The sequence below is a fragment of the Azolla caroliniana genome, unplaced genomic scaffold (genome assembly GCF_043228905.1).
Source record: "Azolla caroliniana isolate FFs.n. ecotype wild unplaced genomic scaffold, voAzoCaro1.0.p SCAF_6, whole genome shotgun sequence".
Classification (NCBI taxonomy): domain Eukaryota; kingdom Viridiplantae; phylum Streptophyta; class Polypodiopsida; order Salviniales; family Salviniaceae; genus Azolla; species Azolla caroliniana.
In genome coordinates, this window is record NW_028230441.1 from 4902284 (window position 1) to 4922105 (window position 19822).

The following is a 19822-nucleotide window of genomic DNA, read 5'->3' on the forward strand; positions in this document are numbered from 1 at the left end:
ATTTGATTCTTCAATTTCAATTGAAACAGAACTAATATTTATGATTTTGTTAAAATAACATTTTGGTCAATATCACCTGATACAGTATCCAAGCTATGTAGTCTGCACGATAGCAAGGTCTCTTTTAATAATTGAGAATTCACATGAACAGTAACAAGTTGGGCTTCCATGACCATATTCTTAGTCATGACAAAAACTCGTTTGTGGTTGGGTTATTCTAACACATTATCTCAAAGGACTAGCAAGTTGCAACTTTTTTCAAGCTCACAATTATTAAACAGAAGATATCACAATCATTTTTCAATAATTAGTCACTAATCATTCATTGATCTTGAAACCAATCATGGTTAATCGTTGCCATGCTGTGATACTCCCATTCATGATCTATGTACACATGGAAATTTTACAGCCCATTTTTAACATTAACTACATATGCTATTGATGAGGAAAGGCTTGCATACAGGTGTTAAGCCCGGACTAGAGCGTATATATTCAACGTGATTTCTACAAAACACTATGAAGAGAAGATTATACAAGACCATCAAGCAAAGCCATGCCTTGCATATACAAGAAATTCTCTGGGATTGTTTTAATACATCATGAAATCTGCTAAGCAGAGCATGAATTCTTTTCATCCACCTTCACAACAAGCTATTGCGAAGAGAGAGTTCAGTTGGAATGTATTACATTTCTCCCTTCAATTGACCATGTTCTCCTTGAATGGTGCTCTCCTAATGTCATGGAGACCACCCAACAGTTCAAAATCACAGGGCAACCAGAAACCCAAAAAAATCCTTCCTATATTTCTTAAATGAAACAAATCTCACTCACCTCTCATCTGTATCGCCACTAGACTTTTTCCCATGCTGCTTTATGGATGGAACAGTTCTTGTTACAGTAGAAACACCATCCACAAACTTTGTTCTGAATATCACATTTGCATTGTTGAACATGCCTTCTTTTAAAGAGACAACAATAAACTGCTCAAACACCAGAAAACCAATTCATTCAGCCCTGGCCCTTCACAAGATATTCCAATATAAATGTACGGTAGCATCAAATGTTTTAATTCACTATCACCTGTGACTGAGGAAAGTGTGCTTTGATCATCCGTCCAATGTTCTGTGTGTGGCTAAGATCTAAAGCAGCATCTACCTGCATTGAACAATACATGAAAATTATAGAATGCCAATGCTACAAATAGAGAAAAAGGATACTAAGACCAGTTGATATTTACCTCATCAAGGATATATAATGGAGCTGGTTTGAACAGTAAAAGAGCAAGGATGAGAGACAGAGCAAGCAAAGATCTCTGCCCTCCACTCAACTCAGATAGAGATTGTTTCCATACACTGCCAAATCCAACACGGACTTCCAGCCCATCCATGAAGTCTCCTCCTTCAGGGGGTATAAGCTTGGCCATAGTTCCCGGAAGAAGTGTAGAAAATATGGAACCAAAGTCCCTATCCAAGTCCACAAATCAAAGTTAACAGTTGTCCTGGAATACCACAACTCCAAAAACATTTCATACATGAAAGGAAATACCCACTTGTTAACCTTCTGCCAAGTAATTTGCAACGTCTCCTTTTTCTTCTCATCAAGCTCATCTATGACTTTATGTATCTTTGACTTGTCATTCTGGAAGACAGAAATAAGTCCAAAACTCGCCATTATTCTAGAAAACCAGCAGTGCAAACAAATGTCTAACTAACTAGCACACTTACTAAGGAATTACAGAACAATATTCTGTCACAACTTACCTCAATTATTCGTTTCTTGGACATGAGGTCATTATATTCATCTTCAGCTTTCTCGAACATAGTGATAACTTTCTTATTGACTCTTTTCTCCAAACTAGGGCCAAAATTATGATTCAGAAAATGTTAGCTAAAATACCAGAAAGAACAGATATACTATGCCTATCTGATGGGGAAGAAAATGGCTGCAAGTCTTTGCAATATGAAAAGAAGCACTTACTTGCTTTGTTCTGCTTGTTTGGCATCAAACTCAGATCTCGCAGATCGCGCATCACATGATCCAAAGTCATAATCTGTGCCTGGCTTCCCAAATAGCTGCTTCTCAGTTGCAATCCATTTGTGTTTGTCTAGCAATTTTTCAACCAATCTTGCACACTCCATTTTCTCAGATTCCATTCTCTTAACCTGTGAAGTATTGCTAGGTGTTCGTTATTCAAGTCAACAAGTGGAGGACTTCTAAGGCAGAATAAGCTCACAACTCATTTTCATATGCAAAACTTTATTTATTTCCTCAGCGTTTTTTTTATTTTCCCAAATGCCATTGGGGAACTCCAGAAAAAGTAGCCTATTTAGGCATTTATGCAATCGATTCCTCCCATTTTTCTCGATCTTATGTGCTAGTTTAGCAACTATATCGTTGATTCATTCCCTTTTCTCTCTTTAAGAATTTATGAACGACTGTTTCCCACAAAAATTCAGGGCTATTTGGGAAATAAAAACTACGGGTAATTTGGGAAACTACAACATCAGACTCAAAAGGTTTACCTCGTTTTCCAACTTCCGTATTTCAACTTGGTTGTCAGCTCGTTTCTGCTGTAACTTATTCTGAGCCTTCACCAGAGAGCTTATCTGTCCATCACATTCTTTAATCTTTGCACGGCTTTGTCGAAGGTCCTCTTCAGCCTTGTTGTATTCTTTCTTCATTGCATCTACCTTTAATAAACATTCAAAAACACTGAATTAATATATGTAAGTTGGCACCTTCCAAATGTCTACAATGAGGGTTTGATTTACCTGTGACGCCAGTTTCTCCAATGCCTCCTCCAAGGTTTTGATCTGTGACTCACTGGATAAGAGCTGTGCTTCTAAACCAGCCTTTTCCTGGCATATGGCCTCCTTTTCCATGGTTAAACGTTCTTTTTCTCCATCAAACCCCTGCATAGCTGAATTATTTTAAATACATTTTGTTATATACAAAATTGTACCACAGAAATGAGTTTCTGGACCTTACTTTCAGCTCTTTCGCTGACACAGAGAGTTGTTGCTTGATGGATTTGATCTGTTTCTCGAGTGCCGTAAGTTTGCTTTCACGGTCTCTACCATGATCTTTTATGGCTTGTTCAAGGTTTGCCACTCTCTCACAGCAAGACATATGAAGTTCTTCTTTCTCTTTAGCCTCTGTAACAGCAGCTTGAAGATCTGCCTCCAACTGCATTACAGATTCACTAAGCTGCACATCCAGCATTCTGAAATTGTTAGCATGAAATGACAACTACATCCAAATGAATGTTCATAGAAACAATGGCTTGTACATCAGTTATATAATGTCAAGGAAACGCACATGCGAAGATATGCTAAACAAACATGAGAAGTACCTTGTGATATTCACATTCTTTTGCTCTCTCTTCAAAAAGAGCCAGGTCATAGGACTTCAACTCTAGCTGAGATTTGAGGTGGATGTACTTATTATGGATAGGGAGTAAACTTGCAATCTGTATAAATTACATCAAATTCAGGGAAATGAATGGAGCTGTTTAATGCTGAAATGTTATTATTGCTGCAAGACGTGTGTCACATTAGGGACAATAGAATATAACATATTAGACACAAGGAAAACCGTGCTTATAAAAGATAGTTTTTACACCTCAGCCTCGATATGTGACAAAGCATTTTGATGTTTAGCCAATTCTGCCTCTGCCACTGAAAGTTGGTGGAGTTGCTTTAGGAGTTCACCACCCCCCCTATATTTAACATATCATTAAAAATGTTTGGTTTAATATACATAAAACACGCTATTCATTTTCACAACACATTAATCAATTGTTGGCATTCTCCTTACCTTCGTGCTCCACCTGTAAGCAGCCCTCTAGGATCAAAAATATCCCCTTCTAATGAAACACTGGGAGTTTTGATGTCTTTATGGAAGGTAACCTGTCAACCAGAGAGAATTTTGAAAAGACTCCAGCATAGCAATACAAAAGAAAACGTGTGATATTGCAGACATCCAACCTGCCTTGCTGCATTTGTATCATTACAAATGAAAGTATTTCCAAATACATATGACATTGCTGCCTGCACATATATAATGAATTAGTCGAGGAACACGTTATGGATGGTATGGTTAGCTCATCTCCTCTCCCATATTTTAATGCTCTGAGAGAAATTAGATTACAGTAATATGATAACATGTGAGAAAGTATCACCTTTAACTCATCATCATAACCAACAAGTGACAGTGCTGGCCTTGCGTTTCCACGTCCAACCTGCATAAAGGAAAAGATGTTCAGGACATTGTTTTGCATCATGTATAACCTATCAAGATTATCTGCAAATAAAACTAACCAGCTTTGAAGCAGTTTCTTGTACTCTTTGTGGAATGGAGCTACCCTCAATCTTATTCAATGGAATAATAGTAATCCTGCGCCTGAGGCCACCTTTCTCAAGCAACAGCTTTCCAGTTTGTTCCGAATCAACAACAACATTATAAAGTTTTCCTCCAGCAGCTACCTGCTCAGATACAATGCACCATGTGAGTGAATCAGCCGTCTTTATCACATGGATATACATATAACTTGATATTGCCTCATTGGATACTACAGATGTTACGGGCATGACCATATAATATCCCGTGGTGAGAATTTACCAGAGTATTGTATACATGTCGTTTAACCCTCACATTTATCCACATGTATAGAATACTACGGTAAATTCTCACCACGGGATATTATATGGTCATGCCCGTAACAACAGAAGCCAAGCGCGACCATTGCATTACGAACCTCGAGGGCAGTTACAGCTGAGATATCTTTCACATGAAGCAACCGGGCCACAACACCTTTCACCTTAGATCGATCAAAGTTCTTTATGGGGTCAGCATATTGGAAGTTTACATTACCTAATCGAGATGCAATCTCACTAATCTCAGTCTTCAATCCAAGAACGGCTTCTAATTCCTCCTTTTTACTCTGGTAAAAGCAAATATTTGCAAAATGAAATTTCAAATTTTTATCGTTTACTCTAAATCAGTGGAACTGTAATGCCTGCCTCATAATCACCTTTTCTAGTGCTTCTATTCTGCCTTGCTCCAATGGAAGATTTTCCAGAGCACTCTTTATCTTTTCAATATCTGACCTCTTTGCCCTAAGCTCCTTTTCCAGGGTGTTTGCTTCCTCCTTCTTTGATGTAAGCTGCTTCTTTTTTTCCTTCAACTCCTTTTCCCAGTGCTGTATTTTTGTTTTTGCCTGTTTAGCTTCTGTGATAGCTTTCCCAACAGCAGCTTTTGATTCTGCAAGTTGATCCGCAAGGCTCTTATCCTCATTGCCTCCACTCTTACCAGCTTGCACACCCTGTGCAAAAGAAAAACCATCAAAATTCCGTTACTCTACTATTTTGATAATGAGCAACCTTGCAAAGCTTATATGTGTGATCAAATATAGAGCAATAAGCTGTGCTAACAAAATAGCATTACTAGGATGGTCAAGGATTTGACCTGATATTCGTTCTCAAGTTCAGCTAGGGATGATGTTAAGGTCTCCACTTTATTTTTCAGCCCTGATGCATCATCATTCAATTTTTGAATGGCTATGCATTTTTCTTCAAAAGAAGCTTCCAGGTCTTTTATATTCTTGCCAAGCTTCAATGGAAAAGAATTCAAACAGGAAGTGAGTTATCTGCAAGTAAGATCTAGCTAACTGAACCATCTATAATTGAACTCACCTTAACAATGGCTGCTTTCTCTGTTTTCAGGGTATCCTTCTGGTTAGAGTAGATAGATGTTTCCTTCACCATCGCATTGGAAAGCTTATCAACTTTTTCAGATAAGCCTTTTATATCACTATCCATCCTCTTTTCTTTCTCTTCTGTGAGCTCTGCTATATTTTTCTCCCTTTCATCCATCTCAATGTCTAATTGCTTGATATTTTCATGAATCTCAGCTGTCTTGGATCTTAGTTGTTCAACATCATTCACAGCGGCATCTTTTACTTTCTCAGCTTCAAAAAACTCAAAGGCAACGCAAAAGCGCTTAAGCCTATCTAGCTCTGCATTGCCATTCACCCATTGCATGTATTGAGCGCGTTCTTTCCTGAGTTTCTCTAAAGCTGGAAGAATTTCTTGGCCAAGAACATTATCGATTTCATCTACCTTGCTCTGTTTTTTATGGAGAGTCTTAAGAGCTGCATCTTTTTTCATCTCATACATTCTGGTTCCAGCGGCCTCTTCAAGCATTGAGAGGATTTCTGGTGGTTTCATGTTCAAAACTTTTGTGATACGCCCCTGCATGATGAGGAAATGAGGATTATTGACATTGAGTTGAACTGAGTGGAAAAGGTTTTGCACACGGGTGGGCTGGGCAAGATGGCCATTGATGAGGTATTTGTTTCTACCCCCTACAACAATCTGCCAAATTAAAAATCAGCTACACATTAGAGCCATGAATACAACAATCTGGCAGGTTTAAATCCAATACACATTAGCCTCATGGATATGTTAGTATCATCGATCCAAGGTCTTCCAAAACATTTTGATACATATTATGGTCCATGTTCTACAATGTGGACATCAATTATTGGTAGATTAAAATGGGATTTTCTGCATCAGCAATTAAAAGATCAAGTCCATTACCATAACATGCCATGACGATGCAAATTTCTATTGTAAAAGTGCATTACCACAAGAAGACATTGTGATGAATGAGCTTTGATTAAGTTGAAGCTATTGGTACAAGAACACATCCAGATGCAATTCACTAGTAAGATTAAGTTGATTCTATTGATACAAGAAGGTATTAAACTGCAATTCACTAGTAAGATCAATTACCACGAGATTAAATCAGAATGCAATTCAATTAAGTGATCGCTGACATCACTATCCGATGTCATAATACCATAATACAAATTTCGTAGTGAGGTCCTTAATCAGAAGAAGACAGAAATGATACAATCTTCTTACACAAATTCCCTTACCCCGAGAATAATCCCAATAGAATATTCTTGCAATCATAATAAATCAAATAGTTTAAGTGGTAGAAGTGAACCGAGCAAAAGAAGGGACATGTATGATGCAATTCTCCTAGGATGACCGAAAACCTATTCAGTAGTGACAAATAACCTCAGCAAAATAACAGTTTTACCTACCTGGTAAATGATGTTAAAGTGAGGGAAAAAATTGATTACGTTATGCAATTTTCTTCATGAGAATACAAAAAGAAAGAGATTTAGGAGATGCAAACTTATTTATAATTACATACAACAAATAATTAACCTAGCAGAAAAGAAACAGATGTATCTAACCTGGCGAGTGACAGTAATCTCACTGCATTCTTCATATCCAATGGGGCTACGAGTTCTGTCTGAGTTGTCAAAAACTATGGAAACCGTGGCTTTTGTGACTCCAGCTTGACCTTGTTTGTAAACAAGTTCCTGCAAATTGCTAGCTCTGACCTGTTGAAGGTTTGTGATGCCAAGAACGAAACAAATCGAATCGAGAATGTTCGACTTTCCAGAACCGTTGAGTCCAGTTATGGCATTGAAGAAAGGATCGAAAGACGGGACAATTGTGCGCGTAGCATAGGATTTGAAACCTTCCAATGAAATCTCCTTGATATACATGGTGAACCAAGCAGCCTTTTCTTTCTTTCTTGTCGTCCTGACTCTTCTTTCTTTCTCCTTTTTAGCTCTTTCTTCAGAGTCTCGTTGTCTGTATTCTTTCTTTTTTCTTCCCGAGCTTCGTGAGAAGCTCTTCTTCAAGAACAAAAGAAGAAGAAAAAGAATTTATACAGATCTACTATTCATCTGCTGCCAGGTTTTTCCTGCTTCTTCGTCGTCTTCGTCGTCTTCGTGGCTGTTGTCTGCTAAGTTTTTGCTGCCGCTGCTGCTTGGACAGGTTTAGGGTTTACCGACGAAGAGATCTGCTGCGCGTCGCGTCGAAGGAGGAGGAGGAGGAATTGACAGGGAGAGGGAAAAGAGCGCGAAACTGTTCAGATAAGGAGGAAGAAAGAAGAAAGAAAGAGGGTTCAAATTTGAACATAGTTTTTGAGGAGGAGAGGTTGGGGGGGGGGGGGGGGGGGAGTTCACATGAAGGAATATGTACATATGTATAAGAAGAGCTCCTCCCCAATGTCTTTTGAGTATGTAACTTGTAAGTAACATGGAAATCGGCCTTTACACCCGTTTGTGTTTCTCGTGGTCACTACGATAAAACTTGGAATAAGAAAACCAAACTTTCTTACGGAGTGATAAGCAGAACGAACGTTACATGTAGAGACGATGCATCAACTTCGGCTTTGGTGTCGAGAATGGACCATGTCACTTCGTAAAAAGACAGAACTTTCTGTGATAAGAATGAACGTTAGATGCCTGCTTAATGCAACCTACCTAGAGACGATACATCAAATTTGGCTTAAGTGTCGAGGATTGAACCATGTCACTTATACACATCAGCGAGTGGATCGGGATTATCTCATTTTCTTTGCATTCCGTGGTGACATCCACATTCCTGTTGGCATGGAGGACCTTCAACTATTCCTCGTCATCCTCTGCAAACCTCCATGGACGATGCCTTGGCGCGTTAGCTTGTACTTAGACATCCAAAGTTAGCAAGAGATGGGAAAGTATCCGTCTTCAGGTTCACTTGGCTCGTTCATGCTTGGCAAACAACTTTCTTGGCACATTGATCGTCATTGAGGAATATTTGAATTAGCCACCCAAGCTCAACAATGAAGATGTGTACCCCAACTTTGGGCATACCAAGGAACTACATAACAATACATGTATATGAATATGCTCTTTGAAGAAGCATACACAAAGGGCCCTCCAACTCATAATCACCTCGTATGAGAACTTCCAACATGCACAACTTGATGGATCACCATGATGATGACGATGAGTGACAACGGCCTCATCCACCACCTTGCCCCACCCCTCGTCACACTCAAGCTAATCATAACCCACGCCCACACATCACCTTTGCGAGCATAAACGCACGCTGTAACGACACTAGGTTGGATACCTTAATGCCAGTTGGACACCTCCAATTGATTTAGACCACCACTGTAGTACATAATTGTCGTTTCCCTTGTAAATTTCAACTTCTATAACATAGATCTCCTTTAAAGTAAATTGCATGCTTTCTATCCGTCACGGATAGATCATATGCACAAGAGACTATGGACACACTATCGTTTCGATCACAATTGAACAACGTGTCGATCTCCTCTTGTTCCCCACCTCGTATACCAATAAGATATGAATATGGTCTATAGTCATTACCTTGGAGTCCAAGCTTTGGTTTTGCGATTTGTCAAATTCATTTACCAAATCCCTAAGTGCCCAATCACCTTGGTGTCACTACATTTGTGCTAATTCACACATTGGTCATTGAATTAGATACTAGTTTGCAAGCTAACCATTGACCATTCACATAAATCATATTTTCTTCACTCCTCCACAACATTTGCCTTGGCTCAAATTTCTCATTGGTAAAAAGTGTGTCCCACACACTTGCTCAATTGGGTAACTTCCCTCACCAAAATAAACACATTGGATGAGTTATTTGTAGCCTTTGGGCATTTTTCCATTAATACCAAGGTGAAACTTAAAAATAAAAACACATCGGAGTTGTGACACTTTAGGTCATGAAGAACTTTAGCAACAAATGCATTCATATCCTTCACCCTAACATCCGATCCACGATTTGACTCCATGCTACTCTTAATTTTTTACGCTTACACAAGTGGTGACATCTCTAGTCGAGGCTTCACGTTTCACCTTGATAAAGACCCCATTGCGTGCCACATGATCGGTCTCTATTTGTGGGTAATCATCGTAGCCTCATCCTACCAACAAGACATTCAAATGATTTCTACATGGTTCATCCTACCCCAATCCAAGTACGCAACCCACCCTCCATGTCCACTTGTCACAGCATCCATCAATAGTTTGCAAGTAACATGTACGAGTTCTTTATGGTCACCACACATGTAAGACATCCAATTGCTTCTTTCAGCATTTGACAAATCCAATGCCCTTTGATGCTTACTCATCAATGTGATGATATCCCATCATACACCATTGCACTCACCTCCCTCCATCTCCATCTCCACCTCAACAACCTCCTTCCCTCCTTTCCGTGTAACTCCAACTCCCCCTCCCATAGGAGATGCCTTCCATTCTCTCCTCACTCTTGATGGCATCCGCCTTTCACCTAACCTCTCCCTTTCATATCTACCTTTTTCTTGCCTTTGTGGACCAAGGCTCCACGATGGGTGTTCGAAACAATGCACCCAAGAGTGTGCATTCATTAGGTTGGGAGGATGGTAAGAGTTTAGTTTGTGTCTTTGACCTCCCTCTCTCTATCTTTTTCTTTGTGGTGTGTGTGTGTGTGTCTCTCTCTCCCTCTTTCATAAGTTGTTACACCACAAGTAGCACTTTTGGGGTTCAAGTCCCAAAATTCTCACCTCCTTATTACTTCATACATATCTCTTACTTAATTCACTAGATGCCATTGTGGAATTTAGGGGTTGTTCCCATGACCTCTTCTGCTCTCCATTGGGTGACCTTACCAACTGAGCTACATCCCCATGGGCTCATCATAAGATTAGTGCCAAGTGATTTACTCCGAGTCTTACTCTAGCAATGATGTATGTTTTTTGTAGCTTCTTTTAACTAATTGAGTAATGGTTTTCCTTTTTTATTTTCACCTGTCGTTGGCCACGCTTGAAGCTAAGATAACTCTTCTTTGCAATTTTTGAGATTGGAGTGATTGAGTCCTATGTTTTTTTAGCTTGCCATCAATTGCTCTAAGTATACCGTGAGATGACGAGCTTGTGGGAGTGACATAATGTTCTTATGTTCATGGGTGCTCATCACCTACAAATAATGCATGAAAGGGACAAATGTAATAGACTTGCACGTTGAAGAAAATACTATTCTGATAATTGTTGTCGCGTGATTAGAAGAGATCGACTCAAAGCCGATGATTCCTTGATGTGAACGATAAGCTTTTTTCAAGGTAGGAGTGTCGATGGTTAGGTAGTGGCGACGATATTCACTCTTGTGACTTCTCATGCATGTCGTGCACATGTTGGAGAATATTGTCTTTATCCTAGACTAAATCTTAGTCACAAACACATAAGTATTCCGTACTGGAATACAACCCAAAGGTGTGGTCAAAGGTATGGCAATAGTCCGCATACTCAATCCATCAATCCGGATAACATATACAAATCAACAACACGCATTCATACATGCATAAGATAAAACAATTAAGTACACGAGACGACAAGTACACAAATCTTTCAGTTATATTATATTACTTGCATACAAGAATGATACAATCCGGACTCCTTATATAGGTAGCCAATTTTGATACAAAACGGTGTCCATCCGGATCAGTACATCTTTCCGGATCGGACACCCCTTGATGTAATATCTCTTCATATCTACTAATATTCCGAATTATCCGGTATACGTATTCACACTCTTTCTAGACTATCTTCCGGATCTACTTCTCTGGACAACATTAGTTTCAACAACTTAATTGCTAGGACAACTTACAATTGTTGGTCTTCAAACGAGTGTTCATATTGTGGTAAAGCCTTACATAAGTTAAGTATCTAATAACCTATTCTAAGTGATTAGGTTGTAGAAAAAGACAATAGTCAGATTTAATATCAACTTACTCGTTATTAGCTTGAGAGTGACCAAATAACTAATCAATGCAACAACAAATAATGTGTTGGCCAATATTCGAAACATATTTCAATGACTACCTTGAAGATTTTCCAAGTTGTCATTTCAGATAATTATATTGATCGAGAGCCCAATAAGAAGCCATTTTTATGACAAAATATCTACAGGTTCATCCAAAAATTTGAATGTTTTGTCCCATTGACATGAAAACATGCTAGCCAAGTATATTAGTGTCAACCACTTGGTGTATAATTAATATAGTAAATACAAAACTAGAGTACTTTAGTATTCGTATGTTAGTTGGAATATCGTGATTCATTGGCTATGATAATATACAAACAATCACTAATTACTTGTAAGCATTAGGGCACTACGATTGTCTATTGGAATATCAAATTTATAAAACCATGTAAACACATGCAATGGATTCACATAATTCAATATATACAATAGATTCTTATACAATACATTGTGTTATTGCAGACAAGCAATCAAGCATTTTGATGATAACAGTGATAATGTTGAAAAGGAAGCCTAAGTTGAAGTTGTGATATCTTGCAAAAGCACTGATCACCAAAGTCAATATACGTATAGCTTCACATGTACTCGATTTCATTATGCCAAACACTTTATAACAAAACTTCAAAGGGAAGTTCTGAGCCGTGAATATAGTACTTGTTACGAAATGAAGTGTTATAGTGTTTTTCAACATTCGACGACAACTTCACATGGGACTAGGTTTGATATGTCTCCACGCCTAGGTATACAAATAAACGATGGGCTTTAAGGAGTGGACACATTGAAATTTAAAGAAGGATGCGGATAATGAAGTTATCGGGTGCATTGAAGGAGACAAGTTAAGCAAATAGAGAGAGAGGGGTCGAGGAATTCGATATATAGGTAATCGGGTAACGGACTTTCTCTCGTTTTGTGAGGGACCTTAGAAAGTAGAGGAGAAACATGGATAAGATGAGAAAGAGGGGGGCTCCTAGAAAAGGAACCAATTTGTGGCTTCACCAAAACAGAGCATTTCCACTTCTAAGTGCTACTACATATGTACATACATATCTGGAGAGATTTATCTATATGTATATGTATGTATCTTGGAGGCACTTGGTTCTCCTCCCTACCTAGAAGATAGCTAGGGTTTTGGGTGGAGTTGTGTTGCAGAAACATGGCTCTGGACACACAGAATTTGAGCTCTGCTCTTGTCAGCCAGAGCGAAGGAGAAGAGAAAATGGAAGAGAACCATCGCCCATATCACCATCATCAGCACAGCAGTAACAACAAACACACGCCAGAGCTGGATTTGAATCAAGTCGCTGAAGAGGATGTAAAAGGGGACGAAGAAACAGTTCAACAGGCATGGCCAAATGAAGCGACCATAGAAGAAAAAGAAGAGGGCAGACAACTAGGAGAAAAGGCAAAAGATGAAACTGATGGTAACAAAACTTCCCCTGGATTGCCCACAAATCACAAAGAAGGAAAAACATCAGGAAAGCGATCTAGTAAAGCGTCAGCAACAGAGCTCTCTCCAAGGAACAATGGTTCTGTTTCTCGTGTTCACCGAAGCAGAAGCCGAAGCTTGAGCAATTCTGGATCACCCAAAAGAAGAAGGTCTTCTCCTGCAAATGGGCGCCAGACATTGTCAAGGTCTCCTGATAGAAAACATGGTCATGGTCATGGTCATGGTCGGCGCTCAACCTCCCCTGATGGGCGTCATGGCAGCCATTTTCGTGGTGATGAAAGGAGAAGGCATGATAGGAACAATTCATCCCCTGGAAGATCTCGCATTGGAAGATCTCGTTCAAGAAGCCCCATGGATCGAAGAAGTAGCCCATATCATGATCGGGATCGATATCATCGGTAAGCTTTATTGTTCTATTTCCTTTTTACTTATGGAATGGCATCTTAATGTTGATTGAATTGGAGAAGAAACCCATACCATGCTCACGATATAGGATCTCTGTCAGTAAGCTACTGTTTTTAGCCCATCGAACCAAAGAATGGTTTGAATTCTAGAATAAGTCAATGTTTTTAAGTGTTTATTGAATATCCATATCATGATCATAGTTGCTTTTGGTAAACTTGTGCCTTTTAAATTTTTTCTTTTATGGAATGTTTCTACTGTACACTCACTTAAAGATGCCAATATAAGGATCTAAATCTCTATTTTTAATCTATCTCTTTGGAAGCTTTTAACCATGGAATGTTTTTAATCTATTATATTGGTGGAAGATGCCTGCACCATAATTGGATTGATATTGGTGAGCTATCTTCTTCTAAATTCATTGCTTATAAAATGTTTTTTTGATGCTCATCAAATCAAAGAAAAGTGCATATTTTGCTTGGAATCACTATCATCGGTAAGGGGTCTTTAATGCTTGTGTCACCAGCTTAATTGATTTGCTAGCTACGTAGAGAATTTCCATTGCTCTGTACTTGGTTTACACCCTGCTAGAGGCTATGATAACCAATACCCTAGGTAGTTAAATGCAAGGTGTTTTTGTTATTTTTTAATGACATTATTTCACCAGTGTAAACAGCAGAGGCCCAATGGTACCTAGACCCTGGAGGAGGGAAGACAGATAGACCCCTAGATCAGCACGTGTTTATCCAGTTAGCACTGGGCTCCAATGTGTGTGACTAGTTGCGTGCTGTGAATTATAAAGACACGTTTGGTTAAACACCATGTTAAACACTTAAAGTTATAGTGAGTGGGCTATGATAGTTTTGTTGAAAGGTGAAACATTACAGCACGAGCAAGATTTTCCTTACTCAAGAACTCAAAATTTAGTTTTGAGGTTAATTGAGTCATTTTAGAGTGCTGAAATCAGCGTTTTCATAGCATATCTACCCTCTTTTCTGCTATGCTCAGTGGTGAACATTATTTCACCAGTATAAACAGCAGAGGCCCATGGGTACCTAGACCCTGGAGGAGTGAAGACAGATAGACCCCTAGATCAGCACGTGTTTATCCAGTTAGCACTGGGCTCCAATGTGTGTGACTAGTTGCGTGCTGTGAATTATAAAGACACGTTTGGTTAAACACTATGTTAAACACTTAAAGTTATAATGAGTGGGCTATGATAGTTTTGTTGAAAGGTGAAACATGACAGCATGAGCAAGATTTTCCTTACTCAAGAACTCAAAATTTAGTTTTGTGGTTAATCAAGTCATTTTAGAGTGCTGAAATCAGCATTTTCATAGCATATCTACCCACTTTTCTGCTATGCTCAGTGGTGAACATTTTAGAAACTTTAAATGCATGTTCTTATTGCTAAAATAGACTTTAATGGCTACCTTTATTGTATCTTCTTCTATTACTCATCAATAAAGAAATGCTGAGTGAGGCATTAATATTTGGGGCCAATAGGATGACAACGTCCTTCCTCAGGCTCTCTAACTTTTTGTATGAAGTTTTATTGAGTCCACAATCTTGAGGATATGTTTCTCTGTCTACATAAAATTTCTGAGGCTATGGAATTCTAGCTATATTTGTGACACGCTTTGGTGTTTTACTGCTCTCTGGCCAGTGACCAATGATTGGTTTCATAGAGATCAGGAATGTCTTTCAACTAATCAAGATAATTGCTAGTCTAGGCGTAATCTTAGTCTTATGAAAATCTAATATTATATTGAAAACATGTGCTTTTTCTTGGGCTAAGATATTTAATTTTATCTAGAAAACACGAGCTTTTGTAGAGTAGGAAAATTGTCTTTCCAATGTATCTTTGCTCGCATAGTTATGTAGTAATATCAATAAAAGCAAAGTTCACTGAGTGTGGAGTATCCCCTTTTGAAGGCAGAAGATGAATTCACTCAAATCTTGGATTTCTTCTCAGGCTTGTATTTCTTCTGATAGATTCAATTGAAAGTGAATTAAGATTAATCAATCACAACTATCCGCTATTTGTACAGTTCTCGATACTCACCAAGGAGGAGGTCTCCTGCAAGGTACCCATCAAGGAGGGATTACTCACCAAGAAGGCGTCCATGGTCACCACCTCCAAATAGAAACACTGGTGTTGGAAAACCTGGCAATAATTTATTTGTTGCAGGCTTCAGCTTTGGAACAAGTGAAAGAGATTTGGAAAAGAAGTTTTCAAGATATGGACATGTTACTGATGTTCGTATCATTCGTGATAGAAGGTATGTCGCTCCAAACATCTACCTAAGCATCAGTTCTCTTTGGTTGTTATAGCTATTAGTGAAACAAATAGCAGGGTACAAACGTTTTTAACAGAATTTTTGCAGCTAGGTTTGGACAACTTGAGCAGTTTCATGTGATGATACTCCCTTGCCTTTCTAGTGATGGAAACATACTACCTTGATTTTTTAGTGACTCAAACATTGGTTGTTTTACTGATTTATGCCAGAGTTATAATCAATTACTGCAACTGCATTTCAAAACTTAATAATGTTGAAAACTCGTTTATAAAGACAATGTAACAATTTTAGACAAAGACTGTTTTCTCTTTGAATATGCAGATCTGGTGATTCACGAGGTTTTGGGTTTTTGTCACTGGAAAGTGACGAAGATGCTGATGCAGCGATTAGGGCACTTGATCAGACAGAATGGAATGGCAGAATAGTGCTTGTGGAGAAGGCAAAGACTTCCTGATGCAATCAGGGCTCCTCTGGATTTACAGCATTATAATTACACTAAAGTATCGAGTTACAGTGAAGTTCAATGTTTTTTCTTTGTTTTCTAACATAATGGACTTTTTATATTCATGTTAGCATCCTCCAATTATATGAACGGTGGAGGGAGGCCTACAAAAATGCCCCAAAAAACCTTAGGTGTACCCTTGTTTGTGAGCATTCAAAGGGTTATCCCTAAATGGATGCAAAAGGCAAGTGACTTTAAAGTGTTTTGTGGTGATACCATTGAAGTAAACAATGAAGTTTTTGTGGTGGTTAAAGAGCAGCAGGTTGTCTTTGAAAGCGCCTCCTGGGTGCCGCTATAGGTTTGTTTATATTTAGATTATGAGGTTAAAATGATAAAATGACTGGTGATTTCCACACTCTTTCAGGAAAGGAAAAAAATGTACCTTATCCATGTACCCCCTTTGTTGGTTTTGATGAACTTCTGCCTGGAGCCACAAGAGTCTGGATCCAAGTTCCATTAAATTTGCTTTTATATGCACCCATCTGCACCCCGACATTAAGTTCATGTATGCAACGTGGTTTCAAATGTATTCTTAGAACCAGTATTCCATCCATACTCCAACCTCTTATTTGATGCTACTTCTCGAAGAAGAATCTTAAAAGGTAAGCGATAAGTGCTGTTTCCTAGGTGACATGCTTTTTTGATGTTTTGGTTCAATAAATTTCTTATATTTTTGCTTTTTGTATACTTTGGAACAGCCTTACAGCTTTTCCTTGGCTCATTTGTCGAAAATCCCAATACCAGACTTATTTTCTATATTGATATGATTACCTAGGTTGTGAAGTTGTCCCTTATTATGTTAAAACATGTCAGGATGTTGGGCAAGGGGTTTAAATCCTTTAGCCCTTTGCATGGAGGTCATCTTTGAAAGGCACCATGTGTCTAGTTCTAGGATTCATAGTCCATAAATAATTAGATTATGAGGTTAAATGGCTTTCAATCTTACAGGAAGAATGTACCTTAATGCAATGTACCCCTTTTCTTGGTTTTGGCGAACTTCTGCTTCGCACCCCAAGAGCGGCTCCATTAAGTTTCATTTGCAAAAGTATGTACCCCCTGCCCTTCATGCACCGTGAGCCATTTAAGTTCATGCATGCAGCACGGTTTCATGTATTAGAAGCGATGTTCCATGCACCGATCTTGTTTGATCCCTTCCCGAAGAACCCTGCGAAGGTAAGCAATATGTGATGATTTATATAATCTTTAAATTGCACTGCATGTACTAGGTGCTTGCCAACTCCTCACCTTCATTTCTTGAAAGCGTACATCTGAAAAGGTTCCTCAAAGAGATTGTGGTGCTTATCTTGGTGGTGCTAGAAATTGGTTTCATGTTTAATGCTATATGTACAAAAAAAACATGTATGTTTCATATTTTGAGGTTCTCCTTTTCCCTTGTAACAATCCCTTACATAGTTTTTTGTTGCTTATAATTTGGCATTGGTTGGTTCAGTTGTGATTTTGCACATTTGCTATATGCTTAAGAGTTGAACAAAATTAAGCCATTTGTTCTGTTTATATATTGCTTGAATTTTTAATGTATAAGTTTGGATGCATGGGATTTCATGATTGAATGTGTTTCCCTCCAAAGTCTTGTTCTTTTGTGATCATTAACTAATTTTATATGAATAAAACCATCCGTGTAATCCTTTTTACCTACTGTACGATGTGATGTCTCTTCACCTTTTTGGTGGTTCCATTATTATCTGTTCATTTTTTTGGAGATTTGAAGTGTTTGGAAAATGAAGAACATTTTGTTTGAATGAAGTGTTCAGAAATTGGCCTTGTGAAGGGAGTGGTAATCTCATGATCATAATGGTCATGGCAATGATAATCGTGGAAATAAAAAAGTTTCTCTATAGCTCTCTTCTGCTTCTTTACTATTGATACATTTCTTTGGTATTACTAGTGACAATAGCTGTCAGGATTACTTCAAACACTCCCTTTCAGCATCAGGATTAAATGCCATACAGTATGTGCAATTGACATTTGCTCAGTAGTAGCTGATGTTGGTAAACTTGATACTGCCATCATTATCACCTCTTATTTTATGCTAAACGAGCCCAAAGACTAAGTTGTGAAACCCAAAAGAAAAACTGACTTTCAATAGTTTCAACCGTGGCCATATGAATTTTGTTACATTTCTTCACCTTGAGAAAGTGAATGGGAATAGGTCCCAGGCTTAAGTTGAACATTTCTAAAGGTATGGTCTTTGTTGTGTATATGGGATTAGTTAGATTACAGATTTCTCAAGCCGTTTTTTATCCTCGCAATGGGTCCTACAAAAGAAAAGTGCTTACTGGATGTTAATTCCTTCCATTTGGTGTGAAAAACTACATTTGCAAATGGTTTGCTTGGTACATATTGGCTTATTTCAGAAAGAGCAACAAATGAGTAAAATAGGAAAAGGAAGCTTCTGATTTGACTTCTCCATACAATCTAATGACTCAGCCATTGGCAAAACAGATGTTAAAGTTCTGTATAGCATTGTTTTGTATATACCACATAGAAATTGAATGCAGAGAGGACTTGGTAAGGTGTATTGTCGTTAGAAACTTGATTACAAACTTAGTTACGTATCAACTAGATACAATTATACACAACATAATGAGAATACATATTTCTAATATCTTGCACCATCTAATTTCCTATGCTAACATCACGTATACCTTGTGAATATATGCTTCAATTTTCAGCCAACATTTGAGCCATTGCATTGTTGTAATAGTCATGGTTTTCATGATACACTTGTCCAATCAATTACCGTCTATCATATATCTACAAACCTTTATTTCTAACTAGGGGCATTTTAGGTAACACATCTCTACAACCTCAAGAGTGATCCTTTTACTACATTCAATCAATGACTATTCACCCAAGGAGCAACAACGGAAAATGATTGACTGGTTGCTCCACAAATTTTCTTTATACTTCCCTCACTAACTTTGTTTCAATGTCTTTTGTTAACAAAAGTTTGCTCATGGAGTTGCTACTGGGCAACAAAACTATATATTACATTGTGTATTTCCCAAGAGGGAGACATGTCAAAATTTGCCTCAATGTTCCATTTGTTGAGAGGCAACTCTATCAAGACCAATTGACATATTTATCCAAGAAGATCAAGATGTCATCAATAACTTTGAGCTTATGCACCAATTTTCCAACTTTGAGAGATCTAGAGATGCAATCACGGACATGATACAATACATTGTTCCCATGCCATTTGATTACGGTATGGTGTAATTCATTCTTCATTAATAATAATGCATGCAAAACAAATCTCCAAAATCAACCCACAAATTGGTACAAACCTTCAGATCAAGAATCATCCCACATTTATAAATCTTTGTTTTCTCATCAAAACTACTGCATCAACCCATTTCCCACTCTTGAGAAACGTTCCGAACACTTCTTACCTTGCAAAAAGTTATTCAAGTAAAGTAGTCAATTGTTGAGCATTCTTGTTCACCTTTCATGGTTAGACCTAA

At 38.2% G+C, this 19822-nt stretch overlaps 2 protein-coding genes across 3 annotated transcripts; one reads left to right on the forward strand and one right to left on the reverse strand.

Moving 5' to 3' along the window:
* Positions 1 to 269: 269 nt before the first annotated feature.
* LOC147862740 (structural maintenance of chromosomes protein 2-1-like) lies at positions 270 to 7681 on the reverse strand. Of its 2 annotated transcripts, XR_015529915.1 has the most exons (23): positions 7268 to 7681; positions 5694 to 6374; positions 5467 to 5610; positions 5033 to 5323; positions 4757 to 4942; positions 4320 to 4484; positions 4181 to 4240; positions 3987 to 4049; positions 3817 to 3908; positions 3622 to 3718; positions 3353 to 3469; positions 2989 to 3207; positions 2772 to 2912; positions 2523 to 2690; positions 1978 to 2162; positions 1761 to 1854; positions 1550 to 1638; positions 1238 to 1463; positions 1081 to 1155; positions 832 to 980; positions 629 to 731; positions 514 to 528; positions 270 to 476 (listed from the first exon to the last, which is right to left on the reverse strand). XR_015529915.1 is itself a non-coding variant. In XM_087320824.1 (21 exons), exons 1-21 carry the CDS (start codon positions 7583 to 7585, stop codon positions 698 to 700), a joined length of 3594 nt encoding a protein of 1197 aa, XP_087176950.1. In that variant the 5' UTR covers positions 7586 to 7681; the 3' UTR covers positions 270 to 697. The 2 variants fall into 2 exon arrangements, 1 of the variants encoding a protein (XP_087176950.1); XM_087320824.1 differs by having other exon boundaries at positions 270 to 731.
* A 5097-nt stretch (positions 7682 to 12778) lies between these two features.
* LOC147862741 (uncharacterized) lies at positions 12779 to 16888 on the forward strand. The gene is made up of 3 exons (XM_087321208.1): positions 12779 to 13531; positions 15587 to 15817; positions 16157 to 16888. The coding sequence occupies exons 1-3, from the start codon at positions 12840 to 12842 to the stop codon at positions 16287 to 16289; spliced, it is 1056 nt and encodes a 351-aa protein (XP_087177334.1). The 5' UTR covers positions 12779 to 12839; the 3' UTR covers positions 16290 to 16888.
* Positions 16889 to 19822: the final 2934 nt, after the last annotated feature.